This window comes from Actinia tenebrosa, unplaced genomic scaffold, assembly GCF_029948245.1.
Source record: "Actinia tenebrosa isolate PJP-AT-01 unplaced genomic scaffold, QUT_ActTen_1.0 PGA_scaffold4__44_contigs__length_22323623, whole genome shotgun sequence".
NCBI classification, from domain to species: Eukaryota; Metazoa; Cnidaria; class Anthozoa; order Actiniaria; family Actiniidae; genus Actinia; species Actinia tenebrosa.
The window spans coordinates 21,498,740-21,516,569 of record NW_028292581.1 but is presented as its reverse complement, the minus strand read 5'-3'; the positions used below and the strand labels follow the sequence as shown (position 1 = coordinate 21,516,569).

Sequence of the window (17,830 nt, the reverse complement as noted above, 5' to 3'; positions counted from 1 at the left end):
ACATAGTTCGTGAATTAATCGAAATTCACTTGGGCTGTTATTATTATTTTTGAATAAACGTAAGCTCATTTTTATCTTATTTAATGCATTTTAGCTTTCGAAACTACCATAGTTGTCTTGGTTTTGAACTTGAGTATTATTACCTAGCAACTCTAATTCTCTAAAATTCAATCGAGAAGCTTCGAATTTTTATGAATCATAAAATTTTGAAGATTTTTAATTAAGAAATTTTATCGTATGATTGTATTTTCCTCATTATCAAATTTAATTTTTGAACAATTTTATTTTATATGTAGATATCCAATGCTTTTGTAATATTTTTTGTTCTAAGATAAAATCCTTTTACCATAAATGAGGTTCTTTTATTGATCAATGGAATGCAATTCTACATCATTCAAGAAGATCCTATATAAGCCATAGTAATGTCGACTTGATAAGAATACCATTTGGTAAGATAATTTTCTTTTAGGGTGTCATTCTCCATGCTATCAGCTGATTCAGGTTTAAAAGATTAATCAGCATTGCTAGAAATATTATACCATTGATTTATTGATAAGATTGGGTCCACTAATCATTATGGTTGGTTGGTATAAAATCCTTAGGAATTTTATCAAACAGTTTTAACCTACAGCAAAAACTGTTATTAAATTTATTTTTACCATGATAAATCTAGTAATTTGTGCACTTGTAAATGTTGGGTTTGAAATATTTTTGAGTCAATAGTGAATCATGAATGAATATATCAAACACAGTTTGAAAAAAATTATTACGGTTGAATAAGTTGTGAGCTAAGTCTTCTCAGTCAGGACTTAATCATGTATGTTTTTCGATTTTGTAACTTTAACAATTGATAATTTATAATCTAATTACTTCTTATAAGATTGAGATAGGACTCCCTTTGATAATGGTTATCATTATCAGTAATGATAACATACCTGAGTATATGAACCAGGATTTCTAATTCTCTCTGGCCTTGACTTATCAACTCGCAATTGTTAATTAATCTAATTAATATATAGTTGCCTATAAAGCCCCGTTTACACTGGCAATTTTTGCGGTGATTTTTGCTGCAATTTTTGTGGCAATTTTCGGAAATATGAAATCTTTTGTCTCATCCTTCAAAAGAGACATTCGTCTAGGAAAATCATGGTATCCTGAAAAAAACTTTACAAGTAAATTCTTTACCATTATTTATTATGGACAATATCGCAAAAAAATCGCAGCAAAAATCGCCGCAAAAATCGCTGCAAAAATCGCTAGTGTAAACGGGGCTTAAGATGGAGAATGTCTGATGTTCATTATCATCATAATAACCTTCATTAACAGCACACCAAGTAATGTTCACAGTTGTACCAGCATGTTTTATTCCATTGTCTTTCTTTTTAACCTGGCTCGGATAGCTTTAATAAGCTACTTGCAGGTAAAGAGTGTATTCGTAAATGTAACAATCCAAACCAATAAATATTAAATAAATAAATCTATCTTTTGGCCTAAGACTCTTCAAAGTGTTAAAAATCTAAATATGTAAATGTTTTAACAATACGATTCCTGTTTGCTTACTTCAAAAAAAGTTTGGACTCGATGACCCTCTGTTTTAGTCAATTATTTTTTATTTTACCTCAACCTGTATATTTCCTTAATTTCTTTGATATACACTGTAAATAACCAAAAGTAATGCTATGTGTGTGTGAGCATGCTAAGTGCTAGACATCATCCCACATCAAACAGTGAAGTTCCAGCTCCTTATATAGCTAGCTATTCAAGCCTTTTTTGGATAAGAACTCTGTGTTCGTTCGAAAGTAAGTTTCATGTAATGTTTTGGATGATGTAAGTCAATATTGATAAACCTTTAGTTATCAATCTGAAACATGAAAAAGAAAAATGAACCAATGAAGTTCACAATAGAGAGAATAATAATTAACAACAGAATTATTTCCAACAATTCTTTCAGTTACTTGAAATTTATTTATGTAGAGGAATTACATCTCAGGCACGATCCTCTTACCTAGGATGGATCCAGGCTGGGGGTTCCATACCCCCTGTCATACCTGAGGTTCAGTTGATTGTTTTACCCTAAACTTTAATTTCACAGCTTTGAAGTAAATTATGTATAAAATATATGTATAATGTTTTAACACCCTTCTCAAAAATCCTTGGACCCTCTCTTAAACTCTCTCTCGAACATTGTTAAGAACTCAACATGTAAATGTGTAGTTCCAGAAATTATCCATACCCTCTCCTCCTGAGGAATTTGGAATTTCTAAGGGGGGGGGGGGGGGGGGGGGGGGGGGGGATCAGAGGAAGAACAAAATTACAGAGTTTGTGTGGAAGAAAATTGGAATTTCCTGGGTGGATGGGAGGGGGGAGGGGAGAGTGGGAGTGGTATGGATAATTTTTATAACTACACGATAATAAATAATAAAAAGATCTTATTCAGAGTATCTAATTATATCCATGGATATAGACCACTCGTAAAGATAAGTCTGTGCATTATACATGTATAATGTGAAGTATATCTTATTGGTGTTGTCAAGGAAACAGGGCCAGTAGGTTATAATCAGTCTAAACAGTGTAGGCAACGTTATTTAATAAATTATTTATTCCTGTCTAGTACTGAACAAATCAGATCTTCAAGTATTCTATTGAATGCAGATCAACATGCTGTGTGTGGAAATCTCTTTCAGATTTTATTGGTAGTATTTTTTAGAAGCAAGCATGAAAACTGTAAACAACTGAGATTTAGTCCTTTTTTCATAGGATGTTCTCATGTTTGTTATCATATGAAACCTTACTACTATTTAAAGATCTATCCATTAGTAAGAGTGAAATACACCCTGGGCCATACTCTTATTAAAAGAAGTGGCCTGGATAGCGTTTATTGAGATGCAGATCCTACGCTTGTTCAGTGAGTGTTTCACATCCTCCGCAGGTACAGATTTATATTATTTCGATCTTTTAAAAGCCAAACATTTCTTGAGTATCTCACAGTTTTTTTCTGTCAGTTTGTGATTTTGTTTTTTAGTTATTATTTCTATCTTGTTTTATAGATAATAATTATTTACATGTACAGTATTTCTTTATCGTAGAATATGAATATAGCTGCACTGTAATTTATTATTTGATCGTCAAATTGATAGAGAACCTTAAAAGTCTGTTAATTTATCATCAGTATAAAGCAACTACTGGTTTAGGTTTCCATTGTAAACTAATATCTAATAGAATTAAAATTGGTGGCAGGCTGATTTTTTGCAGTTAAAAATTACAACACTGAATGATCTAGTTAGAGAAAGCTTAGGATGATGGAATGCTAGACGTGTTTAAGCTCATAAAAAAAATTAAATTTGTGACTGTAATCACCTGAAGATCATTATACAACTATGGCTATGAGTACCACAATGGCCTGAGGATGAAATAGTCATCCTAAATTCAAGTTAATAAATGGTATGAGCTAGTGAAGAATAGTCATCATTTCAGCTGTCTATTTGAAAATCTCACTTGTGGTTATAATATTGAGGTTTATATCTTATTTTCTGAATGTGAAATAATTAGAAAAATTATTCAAAAATAAAACAAGGATTATATATTATGTTTATATTTATATATAGGTTTCCTCTGAAGTGACTATGGTATGTTCTAGAAACCCCTGGCTATGAATGATTTATCATGTTTATTCATTTGTAGTTGTCATAATGATCTATTCATTCTTCTCAAAACAAGTTTTCCATTAAAAAAAACATTGAAAGCACAAGCAAGCGAGATAAATAAAGTTAATATTTTAGATAAATGTTTAATGTGTAGTTCCAGAAATCATCCATACCTACCCATCCCACAGAGAAATTTGGAATTTCCGAAGAGCAGGGGGGTCAGAGAAAGAACAAAAATTACAGAGTTTGTATGGAAGGAAATTGGAATTTCCGGGGGGTAAAGGGGGTGTCTTAAAAAATTTCTTCCGTGAGGGGGGCATAGATAATTTTTGGAACTACACAATTGTCATTGTTACTGTGCCAGGGTTTTTAATGTCAGGATCTCACTTCAGGCTTATTCCCAGTGATTGTAATTCCCTCCCCCTTTTTTCATCCCCTCCCCTCCCACCCCCCACCCCCCCATTTCTATGCACCTTATGTACTTGATCAATCTTTTTATTGGCTTGTCACCACACTGATCCCACCAATAGTTTGACTTTTTCATTTTATAGGTGATCCTTGTACCATCTCATGCCAAGATGAGCTAGATGAGGCCATAAGACTCTATGAAATCAACAGAGACTCAGAGTTGGTCATCCACTGTAAGTATCAAGCATGTTTTACTTTGAAATTGTTTTTACTTGTTCATTTTGTGAGCTAGGCAACTACCAGGGTTTGACATATCAGGCAGGCAGCCAATTGCTAAAATGCAGACCAAAATATTACTAATGCCAGGAAAAAATGATTTCTGGATTGCCAACTGAAAGAAATGAAATGCCAAGGAAAAGTTTACCAAGTTGTTGCTTACCAATTTCGTATTTACATGTAGTCCTGTCAAACGTTTGCCTTTATTTTTTTCTTTTTCGAGCTGTGCCTACACACAAAATACTAGTACGCACAATGTAATCAAGATTAATAATAATAATAATAATAATAATGATAACAACTTTATTTAATGAGGTGGCACTAAATAGTGTACTACACTAATAAACTTGTGGCCCTCAATCCTTTCATTCTATACCTCTCAATTTCATCCCTACACTCTTGAGTCTTGATTTTCACTTTAATTTCCTTTTCCGTACTTCACTTTTCCTCATGAATATTTTTACAGATGTTTTCATTTGTAGTATTCATATGTTTTGACACAGGTTTGCTTAATGAAAGAATGTGGCTTTCCTTGATGGAAAAAGTATTCGAAATCAGCAATGTTGGAGAGTGTGCAGCTGCTGTTATGGCATTTTTTGCATTCTATATTAAACATCTATAAAATGTAATTTGAATATCTTTTCTAGTGTTTCTAGGAGAGCCAAAGAATCCTGGTGAACAGTGCAAAGGAGAAACAAGTAAGTCACCCTGACACCATGCATAGTATAATGTAAAATTTTGTTAGCACAAAACTTGTGCAAAATTGAAGATTACCAAAATGTTATTGCATCCTAGGATTCCAACCTGTATTACTAGATTTGTCAAATGTTATCATTGGGCTCCAAAATTAGTATAGGAAATCGCACGATCTCGAGTACAATTTGGAATTTATAGGTACGAGTGATGTTTTGAAAGTTTTCAAAATTGGACGAGCCTTCAATTTGAGAATTTTCAAAACCTCACAAGTATCTATAAAATCCGGATTGTACTAGAACATTGTGTGATTTTTTGTTTATACACTCAAAAAAAATAATGAGCAACTTAATAACCGCCACCCGGTTAGCTCAGGTTAGCTCAGTTGGTAAGAGAGTCGGTCTGTTGTGCGGCAGGTCGTGGTTCAAGCCTCGGCCGGACCAACACTCAGGGTCTTAAAATAACTTAGGAGAAGGTGCTGCCTCTGTAATTACATCTGCAAATGGTTAGACCTTCAAGTCTTCTCAGACAAGGACTTAAAACCGCAGGCCCTGTCTCCCAACCCTTCCTAACCTGCAGTAAATAGGGGACATAAAAGAACCTGTTGAATTATTCGTGTAAGAGTAGGGGATTGTCTCCCGGTTCAACAGCCTATCCCAATTTGGAGGCATAAAACTAACGTACTAACAAATCACTCATTATTGTAAGCTGCACGGCTGCTAAAAGTGCCTTAATATGCAGCCTGTAAAGTCCTCCACTGCAATGTAAAGCGCATTGAGACAATGTGATAATGCGCTATATAAGAACCCCATTATTATATATATATTTTAATTTGGACTCTAGAGAGTACCATTTGGGATTTAATTGTGCTCCTCTTGTCCAATCAGGATCAAGTAATTTTGTAGAGTGTATTATAAGTTGAATTATTAGAGTTCTGAAACTCTGAATGAAATTTAATTCCTACCTGCTTTCCTCTAGTTAATGTCTAAAACTGCTTTTGCCTTGTATAATGCCTTGTGTTTAATTAGTGTTAATTTAAAGGCATTTATACCCTGTGAGCAGAGAGGAGTTAAAAGGAGACTCTGCTCACAGGGTAAGGCATTTATAATAAGGCAGTTATTAAAAAATAGATGATCATTGATTTTTTAGTTAGAATAATTATTGGTTTTTTTTCAACTTAAAACTTTTAAGTATTTTTCTAAAATGTTTGAAGTTTTTAAATTTCCAATTCAGTCATGACTTCTGACTTCAGCTAAAACATTAAGGAGTAATTTAGGGGAGGGGAGGGGGGGAGGGGATGGGGGTTACAGAAAGAACAAAAATAAATTACAGAGTTTGTATAGAAAAAAATTCGAAGTTCTTAGGGGTATGGGGGTCATTTTACAAATTTCCTTCATGGTGGAGGTATATGGGTATTTTCTGGAACTGAACATTATGAGAAAATAAAATATATTTAAAAGCCCAAAGATAGTTTTCATGTTTTTGCTCGTGGTTGATCAGTTTAGTTGTAAATCAGTTTTTGATCATTTCTGAGATTAAAACAGTTATTTCTCTTTTTCTTAAAAATGCAATTCATTCGATAAATTTATAATCGTTTTGATCCCTCCACAAAAATCCACTTTTAAATTCCAATTTGATCATGGAATAAGGGCCGCTGTTAGCTGCTCTTAGCCACTGGATATCAAGTGCTACCCCCATGAAGCAACTCTTATTTATTTATTATTTAACAGTATACAAAAATGAAATGGTTTTTACACATCAAGTAAAGATTACACGATCCTTTACATTATACAATGTCATGAAATCTTTAAACAACTGACTCGATTAGACTCTTTAAGGCCAAGATATTGAAAACAAGTTAAATGTACATGTTTTTAGTACCTTTACTGTATTTCTTTAATTCAAAAAATCAAGTTTTAGTTTTTAGATTTTATAAACTCATAAATTGTTTTAAACAAATTATTAACTTAGTTTACACACTTGTTAATTAAGATCTTTTGAAATGATTTTTGCAGGTGCATATTTGTTATGTATTGTGATCTTTTTCTCTTGTCTCGAATTCAAAAAAAAAAAAAAAAAAGAAAAGAAAAAAGAAAAAATGAAAATAGGACTCATACAACTTTTTAAACCTGGAGGTGTTGTTAACAAGCCTTTTTAATCCTTTACACTTGTTTTCTAATAATTGTTAAATGGATTATACATGAACTTGTTGACTATACATGTTTACCAACATCTTACTTCTAATATCTTGTACAAATAACAAAACAATAGAGAAAAATCTTATTTTGTTATGTTAAAAAATTCATTGTTTACACATCCATTAATGGCAGTCCAAAACAAGATTTTGAAAGCTAATTTACCTTGAACAAAACATTGGGTCATATATTTATACAATATTATAAGTGTCTTGTATAATTAGCATAATTCCATTCCTTAGTTTTCCTGCTGTGAGTACATATTAATTATGCATGGATCTACTCATTACCATTACCGGTTAATTTAAAATAGCTTGTGTTTCTTCAGCTTGATTTCTAAAGGATTTATACCTCAGAGAGAGTGCTCTCTTAATTATTGTATTGTCTACAAGGCCAGACCATCAGAGAATATTTCTTCCTATTATTTATAAACAAAGTCTTACTGGGCCTTCCATAATTTTATGTCTTTGAAGCAGTGGTTAGCCAATTGATAATGCTAGTGAAAGTTTTTAATGGGTTTTCTATCTTAAGGATTCAGTTCTAAGCTTGATGCTAGTCTAGGATCTAGTCTTAGTGGTTTTTGGATGAAACGATTGGCAAAAAATTCATTATGAGGTCTGGATTCTAATAAGCTGATCATGTTTATAACTGATTAAAATTCCAGTTGCCTCTAACTCAAAATTCTGTGTCATGTACCAGCAGAGATATTTATATATAGAACCCAAAACATGAGAGGAATTTGTATAAATAAATTATGAATTAAGCAATTCCCCAATTGCCACCTGCTATAAGCATATTAGCTTCTCAGTAAACCCTCTCGCACACTGCCTATAGTGTCTGCTGTAAAATGTAAAGTCATTCTTCATCTGGTTTTAATCATGTTAAGGGATCAGCCTCTGGTTCTCCTTCAAACCAATCTCTCTTTAAAAGAAAGAGCATGAAATTTGGCTTCTGGTGGAATTCACCATGAATTTCAAGAGATTTTCCAGGAGCTTTTCCATTCCTTCACAGCTTGGTGATGAAGGCAACAAAGAAAATAATGAGTTTAATTTCTTACGGCAAGCCTCGCAACGGTTTTTAAGATCTGTAAGAAGAGCAAAAGGTAGTTTGTCTTGGAGTTTCTCATTTGTGCCAAAAGAAGAATCACCGAGCAAAAACCAGAAGCGTCCACGATCTGTTGCTTTGGGAGAGGATTTTCCAATCTTTGAGATCTCAAGTTACTTTGGTACAGTTTAATTTAGTATACTTTACTTTAACACATCATTTTAATTTCAAATTCACTAAAATTTGCTCCATTTAAAAAATTTTGAATATCCTTCAGTATTATATATTTCATGATTTTGTCTGCATAATATAAAATACTCATGAGACAATTATTTTAAAAAATTCTAATTTTCTAGAAAAAAGGCCAGCTTTTTTTACACAGTGCTCAATAATTTGTCACAGTTTCTTTTTGGTTTTATTGTGACTTTTAAAGTGTAAATACAACGCCATAAAATACCCTGCTAAAACTCCCAAAAATAACCTTTCTAGCTCAAGGATACTCTAGTAGTACCATGTTATACAGTGTACATTGTTTTGCTTTAATATCCTTCTTCAGTCACTACTTCATTTTAGATACTATTATTCATGTCAAGACATTTCCTACAGATGGTATTTATTAACTTTATTTCTTACAGGCAATTTTATTTCCAAGTTATTGATAGGCAAATTGCTGACTTTCAAATATTCATCTTGGTTTCCTTTAGCTAAGGGCTTTTTTTATATTTCTTAGTTGACTCATAGACTTTTTAGTTGGTAAATGAGATCAATCTACTAGGCACATGTTAACTACTTATTTTCTTATATTTCTATTTCTTTCTTGTTTTTTTCTTGACATTAAATTCATTCATTGATCAAGTACTATCATGTCATTATTTGCATTTGATCAATTCACTGTCTCTTGCAGAAGCTTTTGATCAAACTGTACATAGAATACAGTTGTATTACACTCATCCTTTTTTATTTATTTTTAGCAAATACGTATACATTTAACATAACTTTAGTAAACGAATATCCAAATTTTGATATAGTTTCTCTCCCTGTCTTTGGTATTAAAGATTGTAGTCGGTGTCTGTCCAAAAATCTTCTAGTACTTTAATTATTTTACAGATCAATAAAGCTCCTTTTAGTATTACCCACGGCTTTACTTACGTCATAGTAAATGAACTTCCTTTTCAAGTAGTCTACAAGATTAAATGTTTTAAGAAATTTTATCTCCAAGTTGAACCACTTGTTTTCCACTTTATTTCATTAAATGTTCGTTCCTCAGGCTACAGGATAAGTTTTTATACTCTAAGAACATAAAATAACTTAAGATACATGATATTCCCAGATAAGTTTTGATGTATTACATAATCTCCTGCTAAGTAATTTATTCCATGAGGTTTGTGGCGTTAGAATAATTATACTGATGATAGACAACATGACTGATAATAATATTATTCATGGATGAGTAGAAAATATGATATTTCATAAGCTTGAAACAATGTTCTCTCAGTATGACAAAATGCCTGTAGGTTGGAATTTTTTTTAATTTATTGAGTAACTAAAAAATTTGAAATGACCAAATCTTATTTAGATTTGAGATTTTTTTTTTTTTTTTTTTTTTTGTACAAAAAATAAGGATAAAAGTGTCCTCAGAGGAATACATTTGCATTGTATCAACGCAATCACAAGAAAATAAGTTATATTTTTGTTTTGCTACAACATTTAACCTTTTCCTATTACATTTTTTTTGCTTTAAATTTTGAAATTTTGGTTTTCGTTTTTCATAAAATGTGAAATTAAAATTATTTTAGAATAAAGCTTTTAGTGATAAAAATACATGTTATTCATTGCTACCTTTTTATTTATTTATTATAATAAATTGTTGACCTTTGTGTCTACCATAATACCCTCCCATTTCTTAGTGGCTTTAAGGTGTGACCTTTGCTCCATGTTATTCCCTGGATTATTTTCCTCTATATTACATCAGAACAAACATAGTCTGGTGATAAGAAAATGTTTCTAAGTAAAATATGCTTGTTCATGTCTCCGTACTGTGATATTAGTGAGTTTTAGATTTATGTTTACGACAAATGTCAAACGTCAGTTGACCAGTGAAAAAGTATTTTACGTTACTGAAAAGGAATTGCAAAAGAATCCAAGTAGTAGAAAAACAAAAGAATATTTGTGTGTAGTGAGAAAGCTTGTAAAAGGTTAAGTAAAATACAGGAAAATGATGAAAACGTGGTCACGTTTGCCGTTTGCGGGAAGAAATCAGGTCAATCTAAAACTCTCTAGAATATGAAAATAAATACTTTGAGCTAGACTCCAGGGCTTAAAATAACACCAGGACTTGTTGGGTTGAATCATTCCCTTGCTGGTCATTTTGACCTTTGACCAGTAAGATTTAGCCAGAAATGAGGTATGATTAAGCTAAAACTAATTTGGCTCAAGATCATGACAGCAGTGACTGATCATGATCAGCTATTATTTCAAGCTCTGTCCAGACTCTTTGAGATATGTATGAGCACAAAATAAGGATGAAAAACACTTGGCTATTCCTTCTCATTGCTCCCTCGTGCTCTATGGCACAGAGTAACTTCTCTCTCCCAGCATATTTTATATCACAGTACAGACACACAAGTGGCCATTTTACAGTATATTACTTTTATGAGACATTTCTTGATTATTTTGCACCAGTATGTCTCGTTCCTTTAATATAAGCACAGTAATTAGCCAGTCAGAATGTAATTTATACTTAAAATAATATTTTTTGCAATTTATTTTTGTTTTGAGAAATTTCTTTCTAATAACTCTTATACCATTCTAGAAGGTTTTGCTTTATATTGTTCATAAAATAAGATTTATCATTGATTTCATTGCCGCACACTGATTAAAACAATAGTAATGCAACAGGAACATTGGGCAATACTCTGCCATCGATCAGAATATGTAAAGGTGTGATCAATTTATTTGATTGCATGATTTTACGATTTCTTTGTTGCGACTGTTGTCTTGATCAGCACATAAGATCATTATTATTTTTTATATTATTTTTATTAACTGTTAAGCAATATCGTACACCAGCCTTGACCCTGGCCTTCTTCAAGTGGAATACTAGCTTACCATAATACTATATAGGGTTTTGGTTTCAATTCTTTATCCCAACTTGTAACTAGCAGTAAACAGTATATCCCAGTCTATGTTTTTCCTTGAAAATATCTAAATTTTAATAATAATAAAATTTTACGCCAATTCTAATCAATTTTTAATAAAAGTAATACCACAAAATGATATCCATTAGGAAGGAATGTGAAAAATAAATGTACATTTGAATTTCTAGGAAGATTTTTTGAAAGAATTTTATTTTGATTGTGAAGCACTTGCTTTTTGATCATTAAAAGTATGCTTCAGTCATATATTTTTTACCTAAATAAAGATTACTTCATTCTCAGTTTAATATGAAGAGATCATTCAACAGTAAATGCATGGCAAATGGACTCTATCTGGTCTGAGAATGATTATTTTTTAATAGTATTGATCAATCTGAGTAGAATGTGGTGTGTTAGCAAGATTAACAGAGGTTTTTCTTACACACAATATATAATATCCTCTGTCTGTGATGCACTGTATCAATGCAATGTTGTGGGGCAGTGCAGAAGATTCAGGTGACCCTTGGCTGGTATGAGGACAGCGATAACCGTGAGATTCTTTCTTACCTTTTACTGACACATTTCAAACTACTGACTTCATAGTCTACATTATTTTGAGCACAAAATACTCCAGTTTCAAGTTCTCTTTTGCTCAGCTTTATCTTCAGTTGTGTGTCATACTATCTATTCACTCAACAAAAACCTGAGGAAATTTCATCAACTTGTACTGTCCTTTGTATATACATTCTTTACTAAACGATTGGCCTTCAAGGTTAAGGCAGAGGAAAGGCAAACTCGAAATGGGAGTATTCAGGCAAGAGGTTGAAACAAAATTTGCAATATCAAAGTTATATTTAGGCCCCGTCCACACTATGCCACATAAATTTGAATCCGAATTTTTATGTATTCGGTTAGGCCTACCGTCCACACTCGTCCGGGCGAATCCGGAACAATTCTTCACCGAAAACGAATTTTCGAAGTGGAACCGAATAAATAAAAGTTCGGATTCAAATTTATCCGGCGTAGTGTGGACGGGGCCTTAGAAAGCATCCTGCTACTGTTCTTGCACCTCTCAAATGTGTTTAAAAGTGTTACTAAATACTCCACCATTCATGAATATCTCTACTATACTTGTGTAAATTGTTCAGGGATTTGTTATTATACAAATGTTTAATATCTAGATATTAGATTCTTTGGAGGTATAGATGCTGATGTCTTTGCAATAGTCCTGTTTAGAGTTAGTGTCTGGAAATCTTATAATCACTTTAATATTGAGTTGTGTCAGAAATCTGATGTAAAGCTCAGTATGCCAACTTTTGTAGCCATCTAATAAATAGTGATTTACCATTTTTTCATACTCAATATCTCACTTCTAATCATAGTCCTGTTATATTTTTCAAAATATCAAATTTGTACCATATGTGTTTTTTGGTGTTCATTGATTTTTAACATTTTTTATCTTTTCCAGGAAATATCTATCGACGAGGAGCAAAACGATGGAGAAAAATTCACATAGTTAATGGACATTCTTTTGTAGCAAAGAGATTCAGTCGGGTAAGCTATAACTTACTAAATATAGAATGAAAATCATTATTTTACTAAATATGTAATGCAACGTATGGCCATTGTTAATGAATATTGATGTTTGCCTGTCTGTCATTGAAATTTATCTTTCAGAAAACTATCAGTGAGATTCCTTTAAAACAGCATCTCGGTAGTTTTCATGCCCATGCAGGTTTAAAATCTGCATATTTTTGTCAAATTTCTGTTTATTAGTGCTTTTATTTTCACTAAACTGCAAACCCAAATTGACCCAGTCTTTTACTCAACCTCGAAATGGTTAATACCTCTGCAGTTTCATTGAATCTGGAACTACCAGTGCTAAGTTGTTGAGACATCTTACTCAGGATAAGGCAACGTAAGAAGTTAGAGTGCCGTCTATTCAATCAGTAGGGTATCCTTGAATAAAATCTGGGGGAAGGAAAGGGGTAGCCTACAAAAGTTTGTCACAGTCTTGACGTTTTTCAAAGTAGCAGATCTTATCAATCCATATTATTTTATTGATCATTGCTGTGGTTCTTTTTACAGTTGGCAGCATGTGCTTTCTGCTCAGATAGAATATGGGGTCTTGGTCGATCGGTGAGTTAGTTCATGCTAGTTATGATATATATTATAGTGACAGAAGATGGTTTTGTTATGTTTGATACCCTGAAACATCTTCTGGGTTGATTAAATTGAGCGCATGGTTAAGTCTCTTTTTAGGTCCATTGCTAGGAGTGGTGCGAAGGTTGAATGACACCCCCCCCCCCCCCACCTCTCCCTACACAGAATATGCAATAAGAACCAATAATGCAATAATGTGAATATAAAGAAATGGCATGACTAAGATTGGTAAAAAAACGAACCCCCCCCTTTCAAGGTCCTAGTGACGGGCCAGCTTTCGTTATATCAACTAACATGGCTGCCTTGTCATTACACGTAGTTTTTTTTATTGTCTTTTTTATTGTCTTAAAAGAATTGCAAACCAGCAATACCAATATTGCTGGTTTGCAAATTGCAAATTATTTATTTTGCAAACTGAAAAAGATTTATTTCCTATTCATTATTACATTGTTGGTCTTGACACAAAAGGAGTGTTTCTGAGCTAATAACGATTCTTCTTTAGGGTTATAAATGTGTGGAATGCAAGTTAGTTGTACATAAAAAATGTCACAAGCTCATCAAAATCCAGTGTGGTCAGCAACAGATGCAGGTGAATATGAAAAGAATATCGCACTTAGAAACGTTGGCCATAGGGTTCTTGTCTGTCTGTCTGTCTGTCTGACTGTCTGTCTGTCTGCCTGTCTGCCTGTCTGCCTGTCTTTTCAAATAAATAAGCAAACAAACAACAGTACTACTGTTGTTTGTTTGCTTATTTATTTGACTGTTTTGTACGTTTTTCTTTCCTTGCCTGTGTGCTCATTCTCATTGCGGTCTTCTTTTCCTTTTCTTCAATCCTATTTTCAATTTTTTTGCACAAGCATATTGTTTTGCCTTTCATTCATTGATTCAAGTTTTCACTGATTTGAGATGTTGTTTTTATAACAATATACGGTAAAGCTGATCATCTTAGTTCAGTGTTTCATCCTTTCCGCAATCGAAACGATCTCTTTGGTTTCCTACTAATACTAAAAAAGCATATGAAATACCCAGATATAGATAACAAATCATGGACCTCAACCAACCATAAAATAATATTTAAATCTACAAAATAAATAAAAAAATAATTAAATGAAATAAAACAAAATCCGAGAAATCAAACTTTATTCTTTATGAATTTTTTTTTCATTATATCGTCTCCTTTTTAAATTAATCATTCGATTTTTTTCTCGTTTTTCTTTTTCTTTTTTCTTTTTCTATTCTCCACAAACTCTCGATACGTGATCAACTTCCCACTATATATTTTTAGTTTGTTTTAATCATCATGTGAAGGTTATTTCCAGCCACCGCAAAAATATGTTCAGCTTTACCACCTACAGGCCGACACATAAATAAACTTGTGTACACACACAGCTAATTTAAAACCATCATCTTGTCTCAGCATGAACCGTTTCACCTACTCTTTCTATCACCGACACATATTGACCGTTCATTTTTTTAATAAGTCTGATTCATTTGTTTGTTTTGTTTGATTGGCATCATCAACATCCATAATCGATCAATTCCAGTTTGCCTCCCCATTTGTGGTATCTATAAAATGACGAATATTTTCCTTTGAACCTCATTTCGCCTCAGTTTGTTTTCCTTGTTCGCATCATCTACATCCACCTTAAAAAATCACGTTTGCCGCACGTTTATTTTAAATCAGAAAAAAACGAATAATTTTCTTTGCGATTTAATTCGTTTTCTGAATTCTAAGTTAGTCTTCCTTGTTTGCATCATCTTCATCAACCATCAAAATCAATTCAAGTTTGCTTCTCAATTGTGTTATATATAAAAAGACGAATATTTTTTCTTTGCGTTTCTATTTGATCTTTCGCATTTATCATCTACATCCACCATCAAGAAATAAATTACTTTTGCCTCTAATTTTGGCTATGAAAAAACGGTTTGTGCTCTATTACGTCTTCCATATCCTCAGTTTATTTCCTTATGTTCAAAAATCAAATCAAGTTTGACTACCATTTTTTGGTATATTTTTTTCTTTGCGATCTAATCTGTCTTCTTTCTTTTCAGTTGTATTTTTTTGATTCTCGTAATGTCTATCTACTACCAATCACTCCACTTATCTTTACCACCTACTGTTGAAGCGTGGAGATGGAATACATTGTATTCGTTCTCTTGGTTTTGTTTATTCTATTTTGTTCTTTTTCTTTCATTCATCACATTGTCATTTTACCACCCAGCTGTGTCCCTAGGAACAGACATATATCTCATCCCATTCAGATTTTCATTCGTTTTATTTATATAGTTTATTCAAATGTGTGTTAACCTGAACTGACTCATTCACTTGGTCATTCATTTGATTGATTCATGACCCATTTCTATTACAGAAAAATAGAAAAGTATTTCAATTTCATTCCTCTTGTTCATTCATTTATTCACTTTTATCCCCTGTTGGCAACTACGAAAAAAAATTCCTCACATTGACGTCCAAGTTCTCATTTGTTTTTCAATTCCCAGTCATCTCAAGCAATTCATTCATCTTTGCCTCCCATTGGTGCAATCGGTACGAAAATTCCTGCCACAGACGACGCCGGTCCCAAAAGAAGTAAGTCTAATTATGTATATTAATATTAATTTAGACTTGAATATAGAGTTTCGCGGTTGAGTGACCAGCGATTATGAGACAATATTCACTTTGCATTCAGTGAAAAATTGTTAAATAATAGTTATCTACATTTAGCCTATGCGTTTGCGCTTATTGCTCCCTCGAGACCTCGCAAAACAAACTATTGCACTTAAATTCCATAAGATGCGGATATTTTTGGCTTAAAAAAGGATAAAATCGACATTTTAAGTTATCGGTTATCGTTAAAATTTAAACGCCATCGGAAAGGATATCTGGATACATCAGATGAGCTAGACACCGCAGGTGAAGAATGTTCGACCAGCAAATATGTCTTAAAATAACAGCAGTTTTACCGAAACGACAAATATGTTCTGTTTAATTATGTCTCCATCTGTCTTCTTAAGATATAACTATAACGAATGGTTAGAATTATTCTAATAGGCATAGTGGGGTAGCGAGGGGGGAAGAGGCGCGATGCCGGATCCCCTCCCCCCTCCCCCCCCCCCCCCCCCCCCCCCCCCAAACACAAAAAGACAAAAAAAAAAAACGTTTTACTGAACCTGTGGATATGGCGAGAAACTCTAAAGATGTAAACGCGTGCGCGTGTTCATTGGCGGGAAAATGATACATCGCCACCCTATATGACCGAGACTTAATGGATAGCAATGCGGGATGGCTAAGAAAATAATACGGTATGAACGGGCTGTGCCGTGACCGTGCAGATACCGTATGATTGATTCATCGGAAATGACGTTCCCTTGTGATACGAGGGTCTTCCTGACACTTTTCCTCTCTCTACCAAATGCTTAAACAAATACTTGTAAATAATACTAAAAAATCATGAAGTCCTTATAAACAAAAAAAAACTTGTCATCGCTTATCACCACCGCAATATATTACAGCAGTGGCGCAGCTCAAACGAGGTCGAACTGAAAGCATGTGAAGGCGCCTCTGGCAGCCGCTATACAGTCCATGTATGACCCCGGAGCACAGCTCTAACCAGTTTGAATTAGTTATATCTTGCATAGTTTTTCTTGAAATTTATCGCCAGCTCGACCCGATAGCCTCACTTCAATGTACGCTCCTTTTGTGCACCTTTGAGCTAGTTGACCAACTAAACGGTTCGTTGATTGGTTAGTTCTCTAATCCCAGGTATTGACCATCTAAACCATTCATTGATTGGCTAGTTCTTTAATTCCAGGTATTGACCACCTAAACGATTCGTTGATTGGCTAGTTCTCTAATTCCAGGTGTTGACCACCTAAACGATTCGTTGATTGGCTAGTTCACCTCAACGATTAACCAATTAGGCCATTTTGACTTGAATAGATCTTTAATCTAAGGCGTAGGGTTTTACCAGACCATATCAATCCCTTGAGTATTATTTCTTCCCTCACATATAAAGTGAAACCAAAAGTTCAAAAAATGCTGTGTGCAATATCTAGTAGCTTATAGAAATTGTAAAAATGATGGTTAACTCTGGCTTAAAAATATGGATTGTGACGTTTGTCTTTCAACAGACTCTTTACCTTGGGCGTAATATTTTTGCATTTCAGATCACGTGTCATTCTCTTGAGAATAGGATTCTTTGTTTGACTTGTATCCATATTGCTTTGTCTTCTAGTGCGCAAACGTTAAACAAAGAAAAAATACTCTAGAAAATAA

The 17,830-nt window shown here is 33.2% G+C and overlaps 1 protein-coding gene across 2 annotated transcripts in view; it reads left to right on the top strand.

Annotated features, from left to right (window-relative positions):
* Positions 1-17,830, top strand: part of LOC116303250 (protein kinase C iota type) — a 34,321-nt gene that overhangs the window by 653 nt on the left and 15,838 nt on the right. The window contains exons 3-8 of one of the 2 annotated variants that reach the window (XM_089037124.1): positions 4,196-4,285; positions 4,976-5,026; positions 12,863-12,948; positions 13,483-13,533; positions 14,060-14,146; positions 16,057-16,144. In XM_089037124.1, coding sequence (XP_088893250.1) covers positions 4,196-4,285; positions 4,976-5,026; positions 12,863-12,948; positions 13,483-13,533; positions 14,060-14,146; positions 16,057-16,144 — 453 coding nt within the window. Of the gene's footprint in view, positions 1-4,195; positions 4,286-4,975; positions 5,027-8,030; positions 8,442-12,862; positions 12,949-13,482; positions 13,534-14,059; positions 14,147-16,056; positions 16,145-17,830 lie in introns of those variants that run through there. The other variant, XM_089037127.1, reaches the window with a different exon arrangement.